Here is a 20,185-nt window from a genome sequence, read left to right as displayed (position 1 = left end):
TTACAAACTGCAGATTAGAGACAATTCCCAAATGCCAGCGAGGGAGAGGGATGATGATCTGACACTGGTGGGTTAAAGGTAACACAAAGGTCATCTCCTGCTGGGCTGAGGACACCCACAGCTCCCCCCAGCCATGGAAGCAGGGAGCTGGTTGATTTATGAGCCTCTTGCATTATAAAGCAGCAAGAACTCAACCATTTGGCCTCCCTCCCTAAGTGGAGGATTTAATTTCACTCAATTCCGTGCCTTCAGAATTATTTTGGAAGCTCTGTAACTGCAACTGCTAGCAACAAAATTCGATGCCTTCTTAAAAAAGAGCTCAGAGTGAGGAAAAGGTCTTCAGAGAGGAAGGGAGAAAGGGAATGGGAAATGACTGCTAAGTGATTTGCCCTTTCCAAGATAATACAGATCCAGCCAGAGAGATCACTGCAGAGAAACAAGATAGTTCAGTTTGACTTGGTCCAGGTAATTTCTGTGGCTCCTGGAGGGGCAGTTCTTAATTTGGCATGTGCAAGATCACTGCTAAGTTCCTGTTCAGCTCAGGTTTCATTTCAGGTTCTTATCCTTGGACTGGAAAAATACAGAAAGGGGAAGGAGGTGGCGTTCCAAATCAACTCTAAATTCTGCTACCATTTCCTTGCTTTGAGAATGTCAGGGTGATAGGAGGGAGGAGAGGAAGGAGGGATTGCTCTCTGCAACTCCCTGAAAGGAGGCTGGAGCCAGGTGGGGGTTGGTCTCCCTGGTATCAAATGATAGGACAAGAGGAAATGGCCTGAAATTGCATCAGGGGAGGGTTACGTTGGACCTCAGGAAAAATTTCTTTGCTGCAAGAGTGGTCAGGCATGGGAACAGGCTGCCCAGGGAGGGGTGGCAGCTACTTACATTGACAAACTCCTTGCCATTGTACTTGACACGGATCCTTGGCTCCTGGATCACGTCCAGGTTGGAGCCGGTGACGGTCAGAGGTGTGTGTCCGCTGCGGGGAACCAGGAGACACCTGATTAATGCCTCTGGCAGGAGAGGCTGGGCTTGACAAGAAAGATGCTGCTTGATCTCCAAAAGATGTTTTCTGCAGACACTCCAGCATTAAATTCCCACTCCCTGAGTCGCTGGGGAGCGGTGACTCAAGAGAGCTGAATTTGCTCCTCTCAGCTGCACCCTTTCTCCCCCACCCAGCCACCCAGCAGCTCTGCGAGGCAGTGGGATGAGAGATGGGACCAAAGACATCAAGGGAGCTGAGACTAAAGATGCAAGACAATAAATTAGTCACAGTGTTTAATGATTTACACAGCAGTGTTCTTGATGAATGGTAGTGCAGAGAGGAAACTGCAGCTGGGCTGCAGATGCAGCGACTTGTCCCATAGAGCAGTGGAGAGATGAGGAGCACCAAGTACCATCAGAGCAGGGAGGACACAGCACCCCTACACTCTCCTGCAGATGGTGTCCCCCAAGCAAAGTCTTTCACTCTTGGCTGCTTCTTTCATCTGTTAAGTGGAGCAGCACAGCCCAGACCCACCCAAGTCTCCAGCACCTCCACTGCAGAGCCCAACCGCTGCCTTCAGACCACCTCCAGACCAGCACATCAAACCCCACCCCAAACCAGACATGATCTGGAAGCTGGCCTGAAAGCAAACATCCCTCAGAGCTGTTACAGGATGTGGTCCTTCCTTTAAGTACCACTAGCATCCAGATGCTAGAGCCTCTGGAGGAGACTGGAGTGATTCCCATGTTTAAAAGCAACGATTTTGTGTTGGTATTCAGGTGAGCTATTGAAGAGATGGCACCAAACACGGTGAGAGAGCAGCCCCAGAGCAGGGGAGGAGGCTTCTCTCCTGCTCTCAGAGCCTTGTGTTACCTGGCAATGCTCCACTCAGGCTCAATGTGCTGCACCTTTGGGTCATCGATGTACTCGAACTGCAGAGTCCTCTCCAGCTGAGCGCGGTCGACGCTGACGGAGACGTGGACAGCCCCCAGCCCGTGGGCTGATGGAGCTGTCATGCAGATGATCTCACTCATGGATCTCCTGTGCAGCAGAGAAGTCAGGGAAGACTTAAGGGTGGTCACAGAATAGGGCCAGAAAACTACCTTTTGGCATAGAGTCACAAAATTGGTTTTGGTAGAAGAGACCTTTTGGATCATCAAGTCCAGTCGTCGACCCAGAAATAAGAGGGCACTGCTGAACCATGGCCCTCAGCACCACATCTCCAAGGCTTTGAAACCCCTCCAGGGATGAGGACAACACCACTGCCCTGGGCAGCTTGGGTTCTTCCCAGTTAGGGAAGAAATTGTTCCTCATGTCCAACCTAAACCTCCCCTGGTGCAACTTGAGGCCATTTCCTCTCATTCTATCACTTGATACTTGGGAGAAGAGCCCAACCCCCACCTGGCTCCAGCCTCCTTTCAGGGAGTTGTAGAGCGTAATGAGGTCTCCCCTCAGCCTCCTCCTCTCCAGGCTCAACACCCCCAGTTCCCTCAGCTGCTCCTCCCCAGCCCTGTTCTCCAGACCTTCCACCAGCCTTGTTGCCCTTCTCTGGAACTGCTCCAGCCCCTCCATGTCCCTCTAGGAGTGAGGGCCCCAAAGCTGAGCTCAGGATTTGTGGTGTGGCCTCACCAGTGCCCAGTTCAGGCAGATGATCCCTGGTCCTGCTGGCCCTGCTATTGCTGACCCAAGCCAGGCTGGTGCTGGCCTTCTTGGCCACCTGAGCACACAATGGCTCATGTTCAGCCAGCTGTCAAGCAGCACCCCCAGGCCCTTTCCCACAGGCACTTTGCAGCCACTCTGCCCCAAGCCTGCAGCACTGCATGGGGTTGTTGTGCCATCAAGGCATCCTTGTGCCTGAAGCACATCTCTCCACCCTTTTTGCTCATTCCTGGTGTGCTCCTGTGGCTGCTTTTGCAGCTGAAGAGCTGTCTTGCTGTCTGCTTTGCTGCCTTACCCTGCCTGCTGCCTGCTCTGCCACCCCACCAGCCTCCACCATGCCTGCTTAGCTCTGCTGTGTGACGCAGGGCTGCTGGCAGAGCGGCTCCTGGCTCCCTCTGAGCAGTTAATTAGCTTTCTGTGCTATGATGGTGTCGTCATGGTGAATCTACCCACTCCTCCAGATCAGAGAGGGGAGAACAGGGGGAAGCTGTAATTAGAGGGAATCTCATTAAAAACTGCTTCATCTAATCAGGCTCCCCCACAGCCAGCAGTACCCTTGGAGTTCACTGCCTCACAACAGTCCAAGCCAAAGCAAGCGCACAGCGTGACCCCACGTGAGGGATGGGGCTGTTCCAACACCACTGCCTGCTTTGTTTGAGTTTCTGCTTGCCTGCTGGGATTAGAACACACAGAGAATTCCAGACCCTTCCCCATTTTTGCAGGTCAGTGTCTGCAGGTTGCCTGGACACACAGTGGACACCACCTTACATCCAGGCTTGGTGGACAATAAGCTCACTGTGAGCCAGCTGTGTGCAAAGGACAACAGCATTCTGGGGGGGGAAGTAAGAAGAGTTTGGTCAGTAGGTTGAGGGAGGTTCTTCTCTCAATCTACTCTGCCCTGATGAGGCCACATCTGGAGAACTGGGCCCTGTTCTGGGCTTCCCTTTCAAGGGAGACAGGGAAGGAACTGCTGGAAAGAGTCCAGGGAAGGCTACAAAGATGCTGAGGGGCCTGGAGCGTCTCTGTGAGGAGCTAAGGCTGAGAGCCCTTGGGATGTTAAGCCTGGAGAAGAGCAGCCCTAGAGGGCATCTGATCAATGCTCAGCAAGAACTAAAAGGTGGAAGTCACAAGGATGAGGCTGAGCTCTTCTCAGTGGTGCTGCACCATTCCAGGATGGATGCAGAATAAGTTCTGCTAACATCCCAACGCGCTCCCACGTCTGAACGCCCACAGCTCCTGTATCAGAGAACCTCTCGAGTCATCTAGATGAGAAATTCACCTCCAGGGATCTTTACTCTCCCAGATAGCTCCTCCTGGGAATCCTGAGCAAGGATCTAACAGGCATAATCCCTCTGCACATCACACAGCTTCGCTCAGGCCCCTGTGCAGGCTGTGCCCACGCCTCTGTCAGCTGCTTCAGGGCATCTGGGTGCAGGGCAGGGGCATGTACATGATGCACACAGATGTACACCACTTGCATCTTTTTTGGACTAAACCCCAAGAAAACCTATAAACCCCTGCAAATGTCAGCTGCCTGTTGACTCTGCTGTGTACCAAGCAAATTTGCTGTGGGAATCCCAGGGGACATCGAGGGCTGCACAAGTTGCTCTGCAGAAGGGGTGTGCAGACCCTCCCTTTGCTCTGCCAGGCAGAAGCCCACCCCTCACTCAGACCATCTCTAGGAGGCTGAAGTCCCTGCAAGCAGTGGCTGAAGTAAAAGCAAGGCAAGCTGCTGCTTGGGCAAGGAGGAACTGGGTGTTTCCTAGAAACACCACATCTTCAGATCAGCTGGGCTGGGGGCAGCTACTGAGGGCTGCTGTAAATATTTGACTGTCACAATGGTGTTAACCCAGAATCCCAGCTGGAAGTGACCTCTGGAGATCATCCAGTCCAACCCCCCTGATAAAGCAGAGGCACCCACAGCAGCTTGCCCAGGATCACAATGGCTATGTGGGGCTGGAATCTCTGCAGGGAAGGAGACTCCACAACCTCTCTGGGAAGCCTGCTCCAAGACTCCAGCACCCTCACACCAAAGAAGTTTCTCCTCATGTTCAGATGGTGCCTGCTGCCCTTTGTCACACTAAGATGGCTTCATGTGACAGAAGAGGGAATAGAAACCTTCAGGGCTTCCCAGGTGAGGTTTTGCTATGCCTGCAGGTTTACCTACAGTGAGTACAGGTTGGTGCAGCCCTGAGATGAGGAGATGCATGGCAGGAGCTAGCCCCTCTCAGCCCCTTACCCATGGAACTCGCAGGTCTGGTTCCCCAGGAGCACAGACACATGGCTGCCAGATCCCAGGTAGTGCCCAGAGATGGTCACCATTGTCCCTCCTGACTCTGGACCACGGCTGGGGTTCAGGAAACTCACTGCTGGAGTCTGGGGAAATGAAAGGTGAAACTCATCACTCCAAAGGCAAATCCCATCAGCTCCACCTGCTGTGAGGGCAGAGCAGGTTTCCTGTTGCTGATGGGGACACATCCTGGGTGGGGAAACTTAGAATCACTGAATCATTAAGGTTGGAAAAGCTCTGTAAGATCATTGAGTCCAAGAGTCAACCCAACACCACCATGGCCACTAAACCACGTCCCCAAGTGCCATGGCCACAGGCTTCTTGAACCTCTCCAGGGATGGGGACTCCACCACCTCCCTGGGCAGCCTGTGCCAATCCCTGACGACTCCTGCAGCAAAATTTTTTTCTCCTAATACCCAACCTAAACCTCTCCTGGCACAGCTTGGGGCTGTTTCCTCTTACCCTATCACTTGTTCCTTGGGAGAAGAGACCGACCCCCACCTGATTCCAACCTCCTTTCAGGGAGCTGCAGAGAGCTACCCAACCTTTGAGTGTGTGATGTTGGAGAACATGTCTGCAACGTTAGTACATCAGTTGTGGAGATGCTGCCCAGTGTTCTGCTGCTGCTATTACTGCAGCAATGCCTTCAGCCTGCTTTGCTCCCTTAATAGCACTTGCAGAAAGCAGGTCCCTTTCTATTTGTTTTCAATCAGTGGTTATTACCAAAGTGTTCTGCTCATGCTTGCACATTACCCTCTCGGTGACTCTCATCTGCAAAGCCTGGCAGCCTCCCAGCTCCACTCCCCAGGGACCACCTGCTTGGCAGCTCCATGTGTTTGTCCTGTTCTCTCTACTCTTTTCACAGTGCAACACGTTGGTTCCTGGGTCTCAGAGAGTTTGCTGAAGCAGCTTCAGAGAATCATGGAATCATGGAATTATTTTGGTGGGAAACGACCTTTAAGATCATAGAATGGCTTGGGTTGGAAGGGACCTCCAAAGGTCATCTATTCCAACCCTCTCTGCAGTAAGCAGGGGCATCCTCAACTAGATCAGGTTGCCCAGAGCCCTGTTGAGCCTCACCTTGGATATCTCCAAAATCATCAAATCCAACCCTCTTGTAAACAAGGAAAAGACAGACCTGAGAGCCCACCCTAGAGACCTGCAAAACCTCCCAAGGCTGGGGTGAGGCCAGCATCTGATGAGGACCTGAACGCTGAGTAACAATTTTCCATCTTCAGCTCTTGATTTGGTGATAATTATGACAGATTTAGGGAGCTAAAGTAGATCCAAGGTTCCACCTCCCTGGATAAAAAGGGTGTAATTAAGGTGACAGCATTGCTCCAGCATGGTGTCAGGCACCAGATGAGCTCACTAAGGCATGAACCCTCCCAGGGTCACAGAGAGCTCTGCTGGAAGGTACCAATCAATTTTACTACTGACTTGAATGGCATAACCCAGCTGTAATGGAATTGGTGGTGGTGGTGCTAAGGAGAAAAAGAGAGGCCAGCTAACAAAAGGAAATGGTGTGCTGGAAGTCTGAGATGCCAGGGAAAAAGAAGTGATGTAATCAGGGTAAGTGATGGAGAGCAGAAGCAACAATGCAAAGGAGGACAACGCTGCCCAGGCTGCTGCAGGGATCCCCTGCAAGGTTCATCTCCACTATTACCTTCTGCTGCCTTATGGTTGTTATTTACCACAAAGCAAAGAGAACCTAGCAGCTTTCCAGTACCTGCAGGGTACTGCCATGGGCAGGGACACCTCCCACCAGCCCAAGTTGCTCAAGGCCCCATCCAGCCTGGCCTTGAACACCTCCAAGGAGGGCACATCCACAACTTCCCTGGGCAACCTGTTCCAGTGTCTCCCCACCCTCACTACAAAGAATTTCTGCCATTAACCAGTCTCAATCTCCCCTCTTCCAGCTCAAAGCCATTGTCCCTTGTCCTGTCACTCCCAGCTCTTGTCAAAAGTCCCTCCCAGGCTCTCCTGTACCCCTTTTAGGTACTGCAAGGTTGCTTTAAGGTCTCCCTGGAGCCTTCTCTTCTCCAGACTGAACAGTCCCAACTTTCTCAGTCTGTCCCCATAGGGGAGGTTCTCCAACCCTCTGAGCATCTTCATGGCCTCCTCTGGGCCAACAGTTCCATGTCCTTCTTGTGCTGGGGGCCCCAGAACTGGATGCAGTGCTCCAGGTGGGGCCAAAGTTAGACTCAATGTTCTCAAGATCTTTTCCAACCAGGAGATTCTATGATTGTGTGAAGTAAAGCTGACAGATCGGGGATTGCCTGCTGGTGTTGACCCCTTCCCACTTGACACATGCACTCACAGAGCAAGGCTGTTCCACCTCCCCAGCTCCCACCTCCCAGGATACTCACCACAAACACGTACTGCTGTGTGGACTTGGCTGTGAACTCAGGCTTGCACTCTCCGATGCACAGAAGCACTGGGCCAGAGCTGATCCCTGGAAGTGCCTGCCCCATTTCACAGACAATCCTGGAAACACAAATGACTGCAGTGAGGCTTTGGCAGGAGGTGCCAGCCGTGCCTGCTGCAGCTCCTTTCTTTTCTCTTCCTCTTTTTTCTTTTTTTTCCCTCCTTGTTTTTTTTTTCTCCTCTTTTTTTTTCCTCCTATTTTTTTCCTCCTCTTTTTTTCCCCTCCTCTTTTTTTCCCCCCTCTTATTTTTCCCCTTCTCTTTTTTCCCTCCTCTTTTTTTCCCCCTCCTCTTTTTTCCCTCCTTTTTTTCTCCTCCTCTTTTTTTCCCTCCTTTTCTTCCCCTCCTCTTTTTTCCCCTCCTTTTTTTCCCTTCTTTTTTTCCCTCCTCTTTTTTTCCCCTTCTTTTTTTCCCCTCCTCTTTTTTCCCCTTCTTTTTTTTCCCTCCTCTTTTTTCCCCTCCTTTTTTTCTCTCCTCTTTTTCCCTCCTTTTTTTCCCCTCCTCTTTTTTTCCCCTTCTTTTTTTTCCCCTCCTCTTTTTTCCCCTCCTCTTTTTTTCCCCTTGTTTTTTTCCCCTTCTTTTTTTTCCCCTCCTCTTTTTTCCCCTCCTTTTTTTCTCTCCTCTTTTTTCCCTCCTTTTTTTCCCCTCCTCTTTTTTTCCCCTTCTTTTTTTTCCCCTCCTCTTTTTTCCCCTCCTCTTTTTTTCCCCTTGTTTTTTTTCCCCTTCTTTTTTTTCCCCTCCTCTTTTTTTCCCCTCCTTTTTTTCTCTCCTCTTTTTTCCCTCCTCTTTTTTTCCCTCCTTTTTTTCCCTCCTCTTTTTTTCCCTCCTCTTTTTTTCCCTCCTTTTTTTTCCCCTCCTCTTTTTTCCCTCCTTTTTTTTCCCCTCCTCTTTTTTCCCTCCTTTTTTTTCCCCTCCTTTTTTTCCTCCTCTTTTTTTCCCCTCCTTTTTTTCTCTCCTCTTTTTTCCCCTCCTCTTTTTTTTCCCTTCCTCTTTTTTTTCCCCTCCTCTTTTCCCCCCCCCCTCTCTTCTTCATTCTTCCCCTCCCTGCCCCTCACCTCTTTCACTTTGATATCTGCCTCTTTAGCGGAAGTTAATTACTGAGTCTATTTTTACCTCCTGTAGTAATTTAAAGGGGGAAGAAAAAAATTAAAAAATATTTAAAAAAATCAAAACTAGACATAATTATTACATGCTGTAAACTCCAGAGCAGAGCAGAGCACTAATGGCAATATATTAGCCAGCAGCAAAGTGAGAGCAAAGTCCTTAGAGTAACAGATGAGTTCATTAAGGGAAGAGCTCAGGCTGCAGACTCCCAGTTAATCAAAGCTGGAGAAAGCTGCTGTGAAGGATTCACTCAGCCCCATCACCAAACCAGCAGTGCTCTGGTGCAGGCTCCAAAGGACGTCACAGCTTGAGCTGTAGCCAAGCCAAGAATTCCTCTAGGAAAGCCACAAAGGGACAGTGACCCAGTGACATGGATGCATATCAGCTTGGATCACCCCCCATGATTAACACCTGAGTGGTGGGGGGCTTATCCAAGCCTCATTTATCAAGGAGCAAAGAAATCTGTGGGTACAAGGAGCCTCCTGCCTGCCCTTCCCACCACATGCAATATGGCTATGACCCAACCCCTTTATCCCATCAGTTTGACACCTGAATAGACCTCCTGTGAGCTCAACCTTCCCAACAGTGTGGCTGCACATCAGGGATCTCCCCTTGAGCTAGGACACCTCTCAAGGTGGCTCTTCAAAGCAGAGAGCTCTTTTGCCAATGGCAGATCCTTGGTGAGTGACCTGTGCCACACATAACCTTGTAGTAGGGCAAGAGAGTCACAGATTGCATTGTGTTGGAAGGGACCCTCAAAGGTCATCTTTTCCAACCCCCTTGCAGTCAGCAGGGACACCTCCAACTAGCTCAGGCTGCTCAGGGCCCTAGCAAGTTTGATTTTGAATGTCTCCAGGGATGGGGCCTCCACCACATCTCTGGGCAACCTGTTCCAATGCTTCACCACCCTCATTGTGAAGCATTTCATCCTAAATGATCTCCAATCAGGGCATTTAAGCAACCTGCTCAGATTTAGAACATTAGGAAGAAGTTCTGGAGGGTGCTGGAGCCCTGGAGCAGGCTGCCCAGGGAGGTTGTGGAGTTTCCTTCTCTGGAGACTTTCAAAACTCACCTGAGTGTGTTTCTATGTGACCTGCCCTAGGTGATCCTCCTTCAGCTGGGTGGTTGCACTCAATGATCTCCAGAGGTCCCCTCCAAGCCCTACCACTCTGTGATTCTATGATCTATAGGGGGAACACCAAATACCCAACTATTCACCAGTACAGCAGCAACTGCCATCCAGTACCAGGCATGGGATGGGGCACAGGGGCCCTGGTACACCTGATCCCAATTCCTGCTAAAAGCCAAATTCCCAGCAGGTACCTTGTTAGAAAATGATGCATTCTGCAGAGCTGTAGGGTGCTGATTGCTGGGCTAAGTGGTCCTTTCACCAACATTAACCTAATTGCTGGCTGATAGATTGCATGGCTGGAGCATATGGTGAGTCATTACAGTCTTGGAATTCAGTCTGCCCACAGAACCCTGAAGAGGGTCCTTTTATCTGGATTCCTCTCAAAAAGGCAGCTCTCATGCTAACTCTTGCTGTTATCTGCCCAGGGTAAATGTTTTAATGATGTTAACAAACTTTGCAAGCTCAAGAGCCATAATTAGAGTCGTGATTAGAAAATCAGGGTTTCCTGCCATCAAAAGGAGAATAATTTTATAATCTTCTGTCCTTTATTTGGAAAAAAAAAAAAGGGGAAGAAGAAAACAACATGATGTTCAGCAGAACAGCCCAAACCTCCAGCAGGGAGAGAACTGTGGGAACAATTCCTGCAAGGACACCAAAGATGCTCTGCATGACCACAGCACCCTTCCCCAGCGATCCTGTGCTACCCTGATCCTCACACCGACCCTTGGTCTTGGGAAGGGGAGAGGAATCCCATTTTTGTCTTACAGAGTCACAGAATAGTTTGGATTGGAAGGGGTCTTAAAGATCACTGAAATGGGTTGCCCAGGGAGGTGGTGGAAGCCTCATCCCTGGGGGTGTTTAAGGCTAGCCTAGATGTGGCTCTGGGCAACCTGATCTAGTGTGAGGTGTCCCTGCCCATTGCAGGGGGGTTGGACCTGGATGATCCTTGAGGTCCCTTCCAATCCTAACAATTCTATGATTCTATGATCATCCAGTTCCAACTCCCCATGCCATGGGCAGGGACACCTCCCACTAGATCTGGATGCTTAAGGCAGTTTCAAGATGGGAAAACAAAGACATGGAGTGAGCAAAAACTCAACCAACACCAACGTGTGCTAGAGAGAGCTCTTTCCACAGTGCTGGAGGCCAGACTGGGATCCACCAAATGCATCTCACCACCAGAGGACAACTGCTTTCACCTGCTTCTGTGCAGCTGAGACCACCCACGGAGCATTGATCAGATCCCCTTTCAGGCTGCTCATCTGCAGGCTAAGCAGCCCAAAGTCTCTCAGCCTCTCCTCCTCACAGACATGCTCCAGGCCTTTCAGCATCTTTGCAACCTCTGCTGGACTCTTTCCAGCAGTTCCCTGCCTCTCCTGAACTGGCGAGCCCAGAATTGGATACAATTCTCCAGAGCAGAGTAGAAGGGGAGTAGAACCTCCCCCTCAACCAGCTGGCCACACTCTTCTTCATGCACCCCAGGAACCCATTGCCCTTCTTGGCCGTGAGGTGACATCGCTGCTCCTCATCGCTGCTCCTCCCCATCCCTGCGTGAACACCAGCCCTGGGCACCACCACCTGAGCCCCAGCAGCGGTGGCACTGCAGGAGGTTTATTCAGCATCCTCTGTTGGACTCCTGCTTTCTAATTTGGGGATTGACATTTTCCTGAGTGAAATAAATGAAGGGGGCTCCAGTGGATCCCACTCGGATTAAGCGGCTGTCACCGCCTCGCCTGCCTAACAAATGGCTGCGCGCCGCCAGCGGAGTCTCAGGCGTGATGAGGAGCAAGAGGGGGCAGAGGAGCTCAGCAGCAGCCAGCCAGGTGCTCATCAGAAAAGTTGCTTAGCAAAGCAGGAACCGCAGTGTGGAAAAGAAAAAAAAAACAAAGCAAAAACAAAACCAAAACCCAAACCAAAACGCTCAGCGGGAGCTTTTAAAGGGCTGCTCAGCCCTGCTGGACAGCAACCAAACATCTCATTGCCTTCTGATGGAGGGCTGAGGGTGGCCTGGTTCAGGCAGCAGAGGTTTGGGTTGGAAAGGACCTTAAAGATCATCCTGTTCCAGCCCCCCTGCCACAGGCAGGGACACCTCCCACCAGTCCAGGTTGCTCATGGCCTCATCCAACCTGGCCTTGAACACATCCAGGGAGGGGGAAATCACAACCTCCCTGGGCAACCTGTTCCAGTGTCTCCCAACCCTCACTGGAAAGAATTCCTTCCTAATCTCCAGACTAAATCTCCCCTCTTCCAGCTTCAGTCCATTGCCCCTCATCACTCCATGCCTCTGTAAAAAGTCCATCCCAGCTGTCCTATAGCCTTCAGGTACTGGAAGGTTGCTCTCTAAGGTCTCCCTGGAGCCTTCTCCTCTCCAGGCTGAACAGCCAGCAGAAGAAAAGACCCCTGGGAAGACTGTTCCCCACCAGACCCCTTCCTGCAGGGCTGCAAAGGGTGGTGAGATGGTGCCCAGGGTCTGGAGGAGTTGTTGGCCTCCTGTGTGTTTGCTGGAGGTCAGGGAAGAAGGTTGGTCAGCCCTGGGGAGCATGTGGGGGGGGGTCCCCGAGGCCACTCACTGTTCAGCGACGACGTAGTGCTCGGGCAGGGGAGTGCACTGCACCCCAGCAACCTGCACCCCGTGGGCGATCTCCGAGAAGTCCAGGCCCAGGTTCACACCACGGATGGTCACCCTTGTCCCTCCTTCTGGGGGGCCTGATACTGTCAAGATCTAGAGGGAAAGAAAGCACAGGACAGTTGAGTGGGTGGCCCCACAACACTCCTGCTTCTCCAACCCCCATGTCTGGCTTGGAAATGGATTTTTGCTTTGCAGGCTGCTCAAGGAGGCTGAGTGCTGACAAGCTCCACCTGGTCCTGCTGCCAAACCCAGGCCAGTGCCACCTTCTCATGGCTCCTCTGGATGTCTTGGAAAAGCTGAAATCCATCTGTGCTGTGCTCCAAGAGCGGACATCAAAGTCCTTGAGCTGGCCAAGAGGAGCTGCCATCCCCCAGAAAGCTTTGCAGAAGGGCAAGAGAGACTATTTTGCATCTACAGAAGACGTTGAGTCACCTTCTGGAAGAGGCCTGCTGCTTTGGAGAGCTTGAACTTCTGCCTTGGCTGCTCTGAGCATTAATGTCATGTTTTATGAGGAAGTTGGCACCTCAAACGACTTCAAAATGCTAAAGGGTGAGGTGTGGGCTTTAAAGCTGCCTGTTTATAGCCTGCCTCAGCCATAATCATCTCTGCTCCTCCAGCCTTTCGTTAAGGACAATATCCTCTTCAATTAGGACTACAAATTACAGCCATGGCTAGGCACTGAATTTGGCCCCCAAGCCTCTCCAGGAGTTGTTCTGACTCTGCCACTGGGGCTGTTGTTGCTCTTGGGTGAGTTACTAATCTCCTCTGTGCTCCAGTTGCTATTAATAAATAAACACAATCCATAAAACTGCAATTTCATTAATTTAATGGAAAAATCCTGTTTATGCTTCTTTGTTCCACCCTTGTCTTTGGCAAAAGCTCTTGAGCTCTTCAAAACCCTTTTCTTCCCCCTTTCCTTAGCATTTCTGGATGGCTGGCTCCTTTCCTTTCACCTTGCTGTCCTTTCACTGGGTTAGGAAGGTGGCAAAACATCAGCCCCCCCACCAGCACATGGCCCAACAACTTGCAGCAATGTGGGCAAAAAAAGAAATGAAATAAGAGGATAAAGAATCAGAGAATCAGTCAGGGTTGGAAGGGACCTCAAGGATCATCCACTTCCAACCCCCCTGCCATGGGCAGGGACACCTCACACTAGAGCAGGCTGGCCAGAGCCTCATCCAGCCTGGCTGCAAACACCTCCCTGGACAACCCATTCCAGGCTCTCACCACTCTCATAGGGAAGAACTTCTTCCTCATGTCCATTCTGAATCTCCCCACTTCCAGCTTTATTCCATTCCCCCAAGTCCTGTCACTACCTGAGATCCTAAAAAGCCTCTCCCCTGCTTTCTTGGAGCCCCCCTTCAGATACTGGAAGGTCACAGTAAGGTCTTCTCAGAGCCTTCTCTTCTCCAGACTGAACAGCCCCAACTCTCTCAGTCTCTCCTCATAGGTTGGAAGGGACCTTAGAGATCATCTATTCCAATCCCCCTGCCATGGGCAGGGACATCTCCCACCAGCCCAGGTTGCTCCAGGCCTCATCCAACCTGGCAGTGAACACCTCCAGGGATAGAGCATCCACAACCTCCCTGGGCAGCCTGTTCCAGAGTCTCACCATCCTCATACTGAAGATCTTCTTCCTTGTGCATGTCTCTCTCCTTTTTTTAGTTCCCCACATCTGCTCTCTTGCTTATATCTCTCCTTTTTCAGTTGTCCCTTCCTTGTATCTCTCCATTTTTAGCTCTCCCTTGCTTATTTCTCTCCTTTTTTAGTTCCCCACATCTGCTCTCTTGCTTATATCTCTCCTTTTTCAGTTGTCCCTTCCTTGTATCTCTCCATTTTTAGCTCTCCCTTGCTTATTTCTCTCCATGTTTAGCTCTCCACCTCTGCTCCAGCTCAGGTGATGCTGCTGTTGAGCTTGGGGTGCATCCTGCTCCACGCACCGGAGCCATGAGACTCCACAGACATCAAACCACCACCTTCATCCTCTCTGTGCTCTCATTTCTCCCTCCCTCCCCCCTTGGCCACAGGATGGAGGTCTCTCATTTATTCACCCCCCAGGGCTTGCTGTGCTGCAGCTCTCTGTAAGCCACACCACACAGCCTGCCTTGCATCACTGAACTCCTGGAAGCGCCACGCTGCCCACGACCAAGGCACTGACAAACCCAAGCTGTCCTGCCTTACACACCGAGTCCTCGAGGTCTGCACTGGTTTCCATTGCTAGCTGGGCATCACCTGGGCTCAACAATTCCCACACTTGACAGTCACAAGTGTCCTCTGCAGCTCCAGGTGCTGTTGGGATGTGTTTGCTGGAGCACTTAGCACCGCCGGGCTCGGCGGCTCATCGCCCTTCGACACAAAAAAAAGTCACAGTTGCCTTTCCAACAGAACGGGGGGGGGGGGGGGGGTGGGGGGGGTTGTTGGTGGGCCACCCTCCACAACACACCAATGTGTGTGTAACAAAAAGATATGGGGGGGGGAAAAAAATAAAAAAAAATAAAAAAATTAAAAATATATGTAAAATTTAGAAATATAGTTTATTTATAAATCAGGTGGGGTTATGAGAAGTCAGTTATTGAAAATATGTAGGAAAGTAATTAGGGGTAAAGTTGGGTTAATGGGGTATGAAAGGATATTATAAACCGGGGAATCTTGAATATTTTTTTGTCTGAGGAGTTGTCTATGAATTTTGAATTTTTATTATCGGTATGTCACGTAATTTGAGCAGGTACACGACCTTCAGCAGAAATGTAAAGCAATGTGGGATATGATGAATTAACCGACTACATAGCCACTGGCACTGTGACAGCCGGTATGCGGGCGGGATAGACCTAGGTGGCCGAACTGCGCAGGCTGCAGTGACAGCTCACATGGCTGCTCTGAGACACACAGCATCAGGAAGAAATGTTCCCCAGCTTCAATGGATATAGTGCAGCAGAGGGGCTCCTCAGGTTCTTCTGCTCGGTGGAGGTTCTTCTGGTTCTTTCAGGTTCTTCTGGTTCTTTCAGGTTCTTTTGGTCAGTGGAGGTTCTTCTGGTTCCTTCAGGTTCTTCTGGACAGTGGAGGCTCTTCTGGTTCCTTCAGGTTCTTTTGGTCAGTGGAGATTCTTCTGGCTCTTTCAGGTTCTTCTGGTCAGTGGAGATTCTTCTGGCTCTTTCAGGTTCTTCTGGTCAGTGGAGATTCTTCTGGTTCTTCTGGTCAGTGGAGGTTCTTCTGGTTCCTTCAGGTTCTTCTGGTCAGTGGAGATTCTTCTGGTTCTTCTGGTCAGTGGAGGTTCTTCTGGTTCCTTCAGGTTCTTCTGGTCAGTGGAGATTCTTCTGGTTCTTCTGGTCAGTGGAGGTTCTTCTGGTTCCTTCAGGTTCTTCTGGTCAGTGGAGATTCTTCTGGTTCTTTCAGGTTCTTCTGGTTCTTTCAGGTTCTTTTGGTCAGTGGAGGTTCTTCTGGTTCTTTCAGGCTCTTCTGGTCAGTGGAGGTTCTTCTGGTTCTTTCAGGTTCTTCTGGTTCTTTCAGGTTCTTTTGGTCAGTGGAGGTTCTTCTGGTTCTTTCAGGTTCTTCTGGTTCTTTCAGGTTCTTTTGGTCAGTGGAGGTTCTTCTGGTTCTTTCAGGCTCTTCTGGTCAGTGGAGGTTCTTCTGGTTCTTTCAGGTTCTTCTGGTTCTTTCAGGTTCTTTTGGTCAGTGGAGGTCCTTCTAGTTCTTTCAGGTTCTTTTGGTCTTTTGGTTATTTCAGGCTGGATCTTGGCTTTATGGATATTGTATCTTTTGGAGGTTGGAGTGAGGTGGGGGGTTGGTCTCTTCTCCCCAGTATGAGGTGACAGAACGAGAGGAAATGGCCTGAAATTGTGCCAGGGGAGGGTTAGACTGGAGATTAGGAAAAATTTCTCTCCTGCAACAGCGGTCAGGAATTGGAACAGGCTGCCCAGGGAGGTGGTGGAGGTGTTGGAGAAACCTGTGGCCATGGCACCTGGGGACATGGTTTAGTGGACTCAATGACCTTGGAGGCCATTTCCAGCCAAGAGAATTCAATGCTTCTCTGACAAATGGCACAACTCTTGCCCTCTCCCCCAAGATGTCATCCACCTTCATTCTCTTTGGGTTTTGCCTTTTTTCCCCCCCCTCCCCTCCTTTCCATCCTGCTCTAAGCTGGCTGCATCCCAGCTGATGAGCCCAGCAGGGAAGCAGCACATAAGCATTGTCATCCCTGCATGATCCCTCCTTGTCTCTGCCTTAGCTGATAGCACATTCAGAATCTAATTGTTATCTCAGCAGAGCAACTCCATTATTCAGCCTGACACTGCACCCCCCCTCACCTTCTCTCCCCCCTCCCCAGCCCCCTTCAGCTGTTTGTTGCACTGATGTTATATTAATGAGGGCTGCAAATAAACGAGCAGAGAGATCAGAGTGCTGCTTGTTCGGGAGAAAACTGATTCTTATTTATTTATTGCTAGGACCAGAGGGCTTGGGGAAGTTTTGTGTTGTTAAAGGGACACTGCCATGGAGAGCTGGGGCTCCCAGCAGCAGGAAATACCTCCTGCTGCTCATTTGCTTTTGTGACTATGTGGTCACAGGCACTGGAGGGGCTGAGGGAGCTGGGGTTGTTTAGTCTGGAGAAGGGAAGGCTGAGAGGAGACCTCATTCCTCTCTATAACTCCCTGAAAGAAGGTTGAAGCCAGATGCTGATCTCTCCACTCAAGTTACAAGTGATAGGACAAGAGGAAATGGCCTCAAGTTGCACCAGGGGAGGTTTAGGTTGGATATTAGGAAGAAATTCCTTCCTGCAAGAGTGGTCAGGCACTGGAACAGGCTGCCCAGGGAGGTGGTGGAGTCACCATCCCTGAAGATGTTGCTCAAGGCCTCATCCAACCTGAACTCGAACACCTCCAGGGAGGGAACATCCACAACCTCCCTGGGCAACCTGTCCCAGTGCCTCCCCACTGTCAAGAATTTCTTTTTAGTATCTCTAATATCATCTCCACATCCACCCAGGGCAATCTCCTGAGACTTAAAACATGCCCCTGGCAAGGCACCCTGCTTTGAAGACTGAGACGCAGACCTGAGTATGGAGACAAGAGATCTGTAACAGCAAAGCTCTGCTCTTTTCTCCTTGGCCAGAGCCCAGAGGGTTGCTTTCAAGCTGGACAGTGACAAAACACTTGTTGGCAGCCAGGAGAGCCAGCCTGGAAGTGTGCAGATGTGAGGCACTTGGTGGCTGGAGCAGAGTTTTCTTTCCCCTTTCCCTGCTTAGCTCATGGAGGGATAAATGAATAAATCCAGGAGTTTTTTAACGTGACAACTGTCTGATTGGGTTTGTGGTGGAGAAAATCTCAGGCAGAGGCTGTTTTGCTTCTTGCATCTTGTAGCCTAAGCTTGTACAAGCAGAAGAGTCCTCAGATAAGAAAAGGTTGGCTTCTGATTCCTGGCAGGAGAAGGTGAATACCCAGGCAAGCCTTTAAGGCTCATTTTATCTCTCTGTAAAGATAACTATGACTTGCCAAACACACACACAAGAACCCAGAGAAGGAAAGGACAGGTTCTCAACACTGCTTAAGGCTTTCACATCTCTGCACAGTCATCACCACCACCTCTGCTCCTCAGCAGCCTCCACGTTGCAGTTTACAAGACATTGGACAAGGAAATTATCTACTTAGCCAAGGTGTAACGTGGCTGGGAAGAAGGTCTGAGAAAGGAACATCAAAGGCTCAGACAGGATGAATTCACCTTCCTCAGCCAAGTCCTCCTCCACTCAGCCCCAGCCCTGACACAGCATCTACAGTTTCCTTCCCTCCACCATAAACCAGAGGCTGATGCCTCCCAGGGAGGGCTCTGAGCATGAGGCAGTTTAATTAATCAAGTCTAGAAACTAATCTGAGTGAGGAGAAAGCTTCTGCATGTAGTGGGGGAGGTCCTTATTCCTCCTCTGTCATGAACATCAGAGCAAGAGGCTGCTTCAATCCAGCACATTGCTACACCCATGCCCTCTTACCTGCTGCAGCATGGACACATGCTCAGGGCAAAGGAAGCTTTTTTTTTTTGGGGGGGGGGGAGAGTTAATTAAGTGAGAAGCTCAAATCTTCTTTGGTTCCCACCTGATAAGAGTATCACTCCTAATAGCAGCATTTACAGCCCAAGTGCAGTTTCACTGTTGGGAAAAAAAAATAAAATGCTCCTGGGAGACATTTTGCATCCCTCAGTGGTCTGAACAGAAACAGCAGAAGCATCAACTAGAGACTAATTAGCTCCCTGGTTTAATTAGCATTCTTGCAACAGTCCATGGCGGTCACCCCAGCGCTGGTGAGTGACAAAGTGAGCTGCATGGCCTGGCCAGGTGCCAGAGGATCCACACACAGGAAGCAGTGGAGGGGTTTGATTCCCTGCTCCTTAGCTGGGTGGAACAGTGGGGAGGGGGTTGAGGAGAAGGAGGCAGAGAGAGATCCACTGTGGAGGGAAAGGGGAAGGCAGGGAAGGAGGAGGCAGGAAGGAGGTGAGAAGACAAGGAAGGAGGGAGGGAGTGAAGAAGGAGGGAGGGAGGGAGTGAAGAAGGAGGGAGGGAGGGAAGAAGGAGGGAGGAAGAGGGAGGGAGGAAGGAGGGAGGGAGGAAGGAGGGAGGGAGGAAGGAGGGAGGGAGGGAGGGAGGAAGAAGGGAGGGAGGGAGGAAGGAAGGAGGGAGGGAGGGAGGAGGGAGGGAGGGAGGGAGGAGGGAGGAAGGAGGGAGGGAGGAGGGAGGGAGGAGGGAGGGAGGAGCAGGAGGAGGGAGGGAGGAGGAGAGAGGGAGGAAGGAGGAGGAGGGAGGGAGGAAGGAGGAGGAGGGGAGGAGGAGGAGGGAGGAAGGAGGAGGAGGGAGGGAGGAAGGAGGAGGAGGGAGGGAGGAAGGAAGAGGAGGGAGGAAGAGGGAGGGAGGAAGGAGGAGGGAGGGAGGAGGAGGGAGGGAGGAGGGAGGGAGGAGGAGGAGGAGGAGGGAGGGAGGAAGGGAGGAGGGAGGGAGGAGGGAGGAGGGAGGAAGGGAGGGGAGGAGAGGAAGGGAGGAAGGGAGGAAGGGAGGAAGGAGGAGGGAGGAAGGGAGGAAGGGAGGAAGGGAGGAAGGAGGGAGGAGGGAGGAGGAGGAGGGAGGAAGGAGGAAGGAGGGAGGGAGGAAGGAGGGAGGAAGGAAGGAGGGAGGAAGGAAGGAGGGAGGAAGGAAGGAGGGAGGAAGGAAGGAGGGAGGAAGGAAGGAGGGAGGAAGGAAGGAGGGAGGAAGGAGGGAGGGAGGAAGGAGGGAGGGAGGAAGGAGGGAGGGAGGAAGGAGGGAGGGAGGAAGGAGGGAGGGAGGAAGGAGGGAGGGAGGAAGGAGGGAGGGAGGAAGGAGGGAGGGAGGAGGGAGGGAGGAAGGAGGGAGGGAGGGAGGAAGGAGGGAGGGAGGGAGGAAGGAGGGAGGGAGGGAGGAGGGAGGGAGGGAGGAAGGAGGGAGGGAGGGAGGAAGGAGGGAGGGAGGGGAAGGAGGGAGGAAGGAGGGAGGGAGGAAGGAGGGAGGAAGGAGGGAGGGAGGAAGGAGGGAGGAAGGAGGGAGGGAGGAAGGAGGGAGATGAGGAAGGAAGCGAGGAGGGAGGCAGGAGGAGGAGCTCTCACCTCAGTGATGCGGGGGTTGGAGCACTTGACGTTCCGGCTGGACCAGTCGAGCCAGGGCTGGGCTGCGGTGGAGCTGCAGTGTGGCCGCAGAGTGCACTTGGCCTCGGCGCTGCACCACCCACACTCGAACTTGGGGTCGGCTTTCAGGCAGAGCCCGCAGCTCTCACGCTGGGCTGCACACTTGTAGAGGTGAACTGAGGGGAGAAGGGGGTGGGCACTCAGGAGGTGGTCAGGAAAGCAAGTATCCACCCAGGGCTACAGCTGCTCCCGGGCTTAGAAAAAGCAGCACAGGAAGCAGAGAGTCACAGATTGGTGAGGCTGGAATGGACTTCTGGAGATCATCCAGTCCAACCCCCCTGCTAAAACA

The 20,185-nt window shown here is 51.6% G+C and overlaps 1 protein-coding gene across 1 annotated transcript in view; it reads right to left on the bottom strand.

Annotated features, from left to right (window-relative positions):
• Window positions 1-20,185, bottom strand: part of PLXNA2 (plexin A2) — a 180,122-nt gene that overhangs the window by 27,943 nt on the left and 131,994 nt on the right. The window contains exons 11-16 of the mRNA XM_054395915.1: window positions 19,819-20,012; window positions 12,164-12,315; window positions 7,301-7,418; window positions 4,881-5,017; window positions 1,856-2,023; window positions 883-976 (exon numbers count right to left, since the gene is read on the bottom strand). Of these exons, the coding sequence (XP_054251890.1) occupies window positions 883-976; window positions 1,856-2,023; window positions 4,881-5,017; window positions 7,301-7,418; window positions 12,164-12,315; window positions 19,819-20,012 (863 nt within the window). The remainder of the gene's footprint in view (window positions 1-882; window positions 977-1,855; window positions 2,024-4,880; window positions 5,018-7,300; window positions 7,419-12,163; window positions 12,316-19,818; window positions 20,013-20,185) is intronic.

Source organism: Indicator indicator, chromosome 35, assembly GCF_027791375.1.
Source record: "Indicator indicator isolate 239-I01 chromosome 35, UM_Iind_1.1, whole genome shotgun sequence".
NCBI classification, from domain to species: Eukaryota; Metazoa; Chordata; class Aves; order Piciformes; family Indicatoridae; genus Indicator; species Indicator indicator.
The sequence above is the reverse complement of the archived record's forward strand: the minus strand, read 5'-3'. Positions and strand labels throughout refer to the sequence as shown.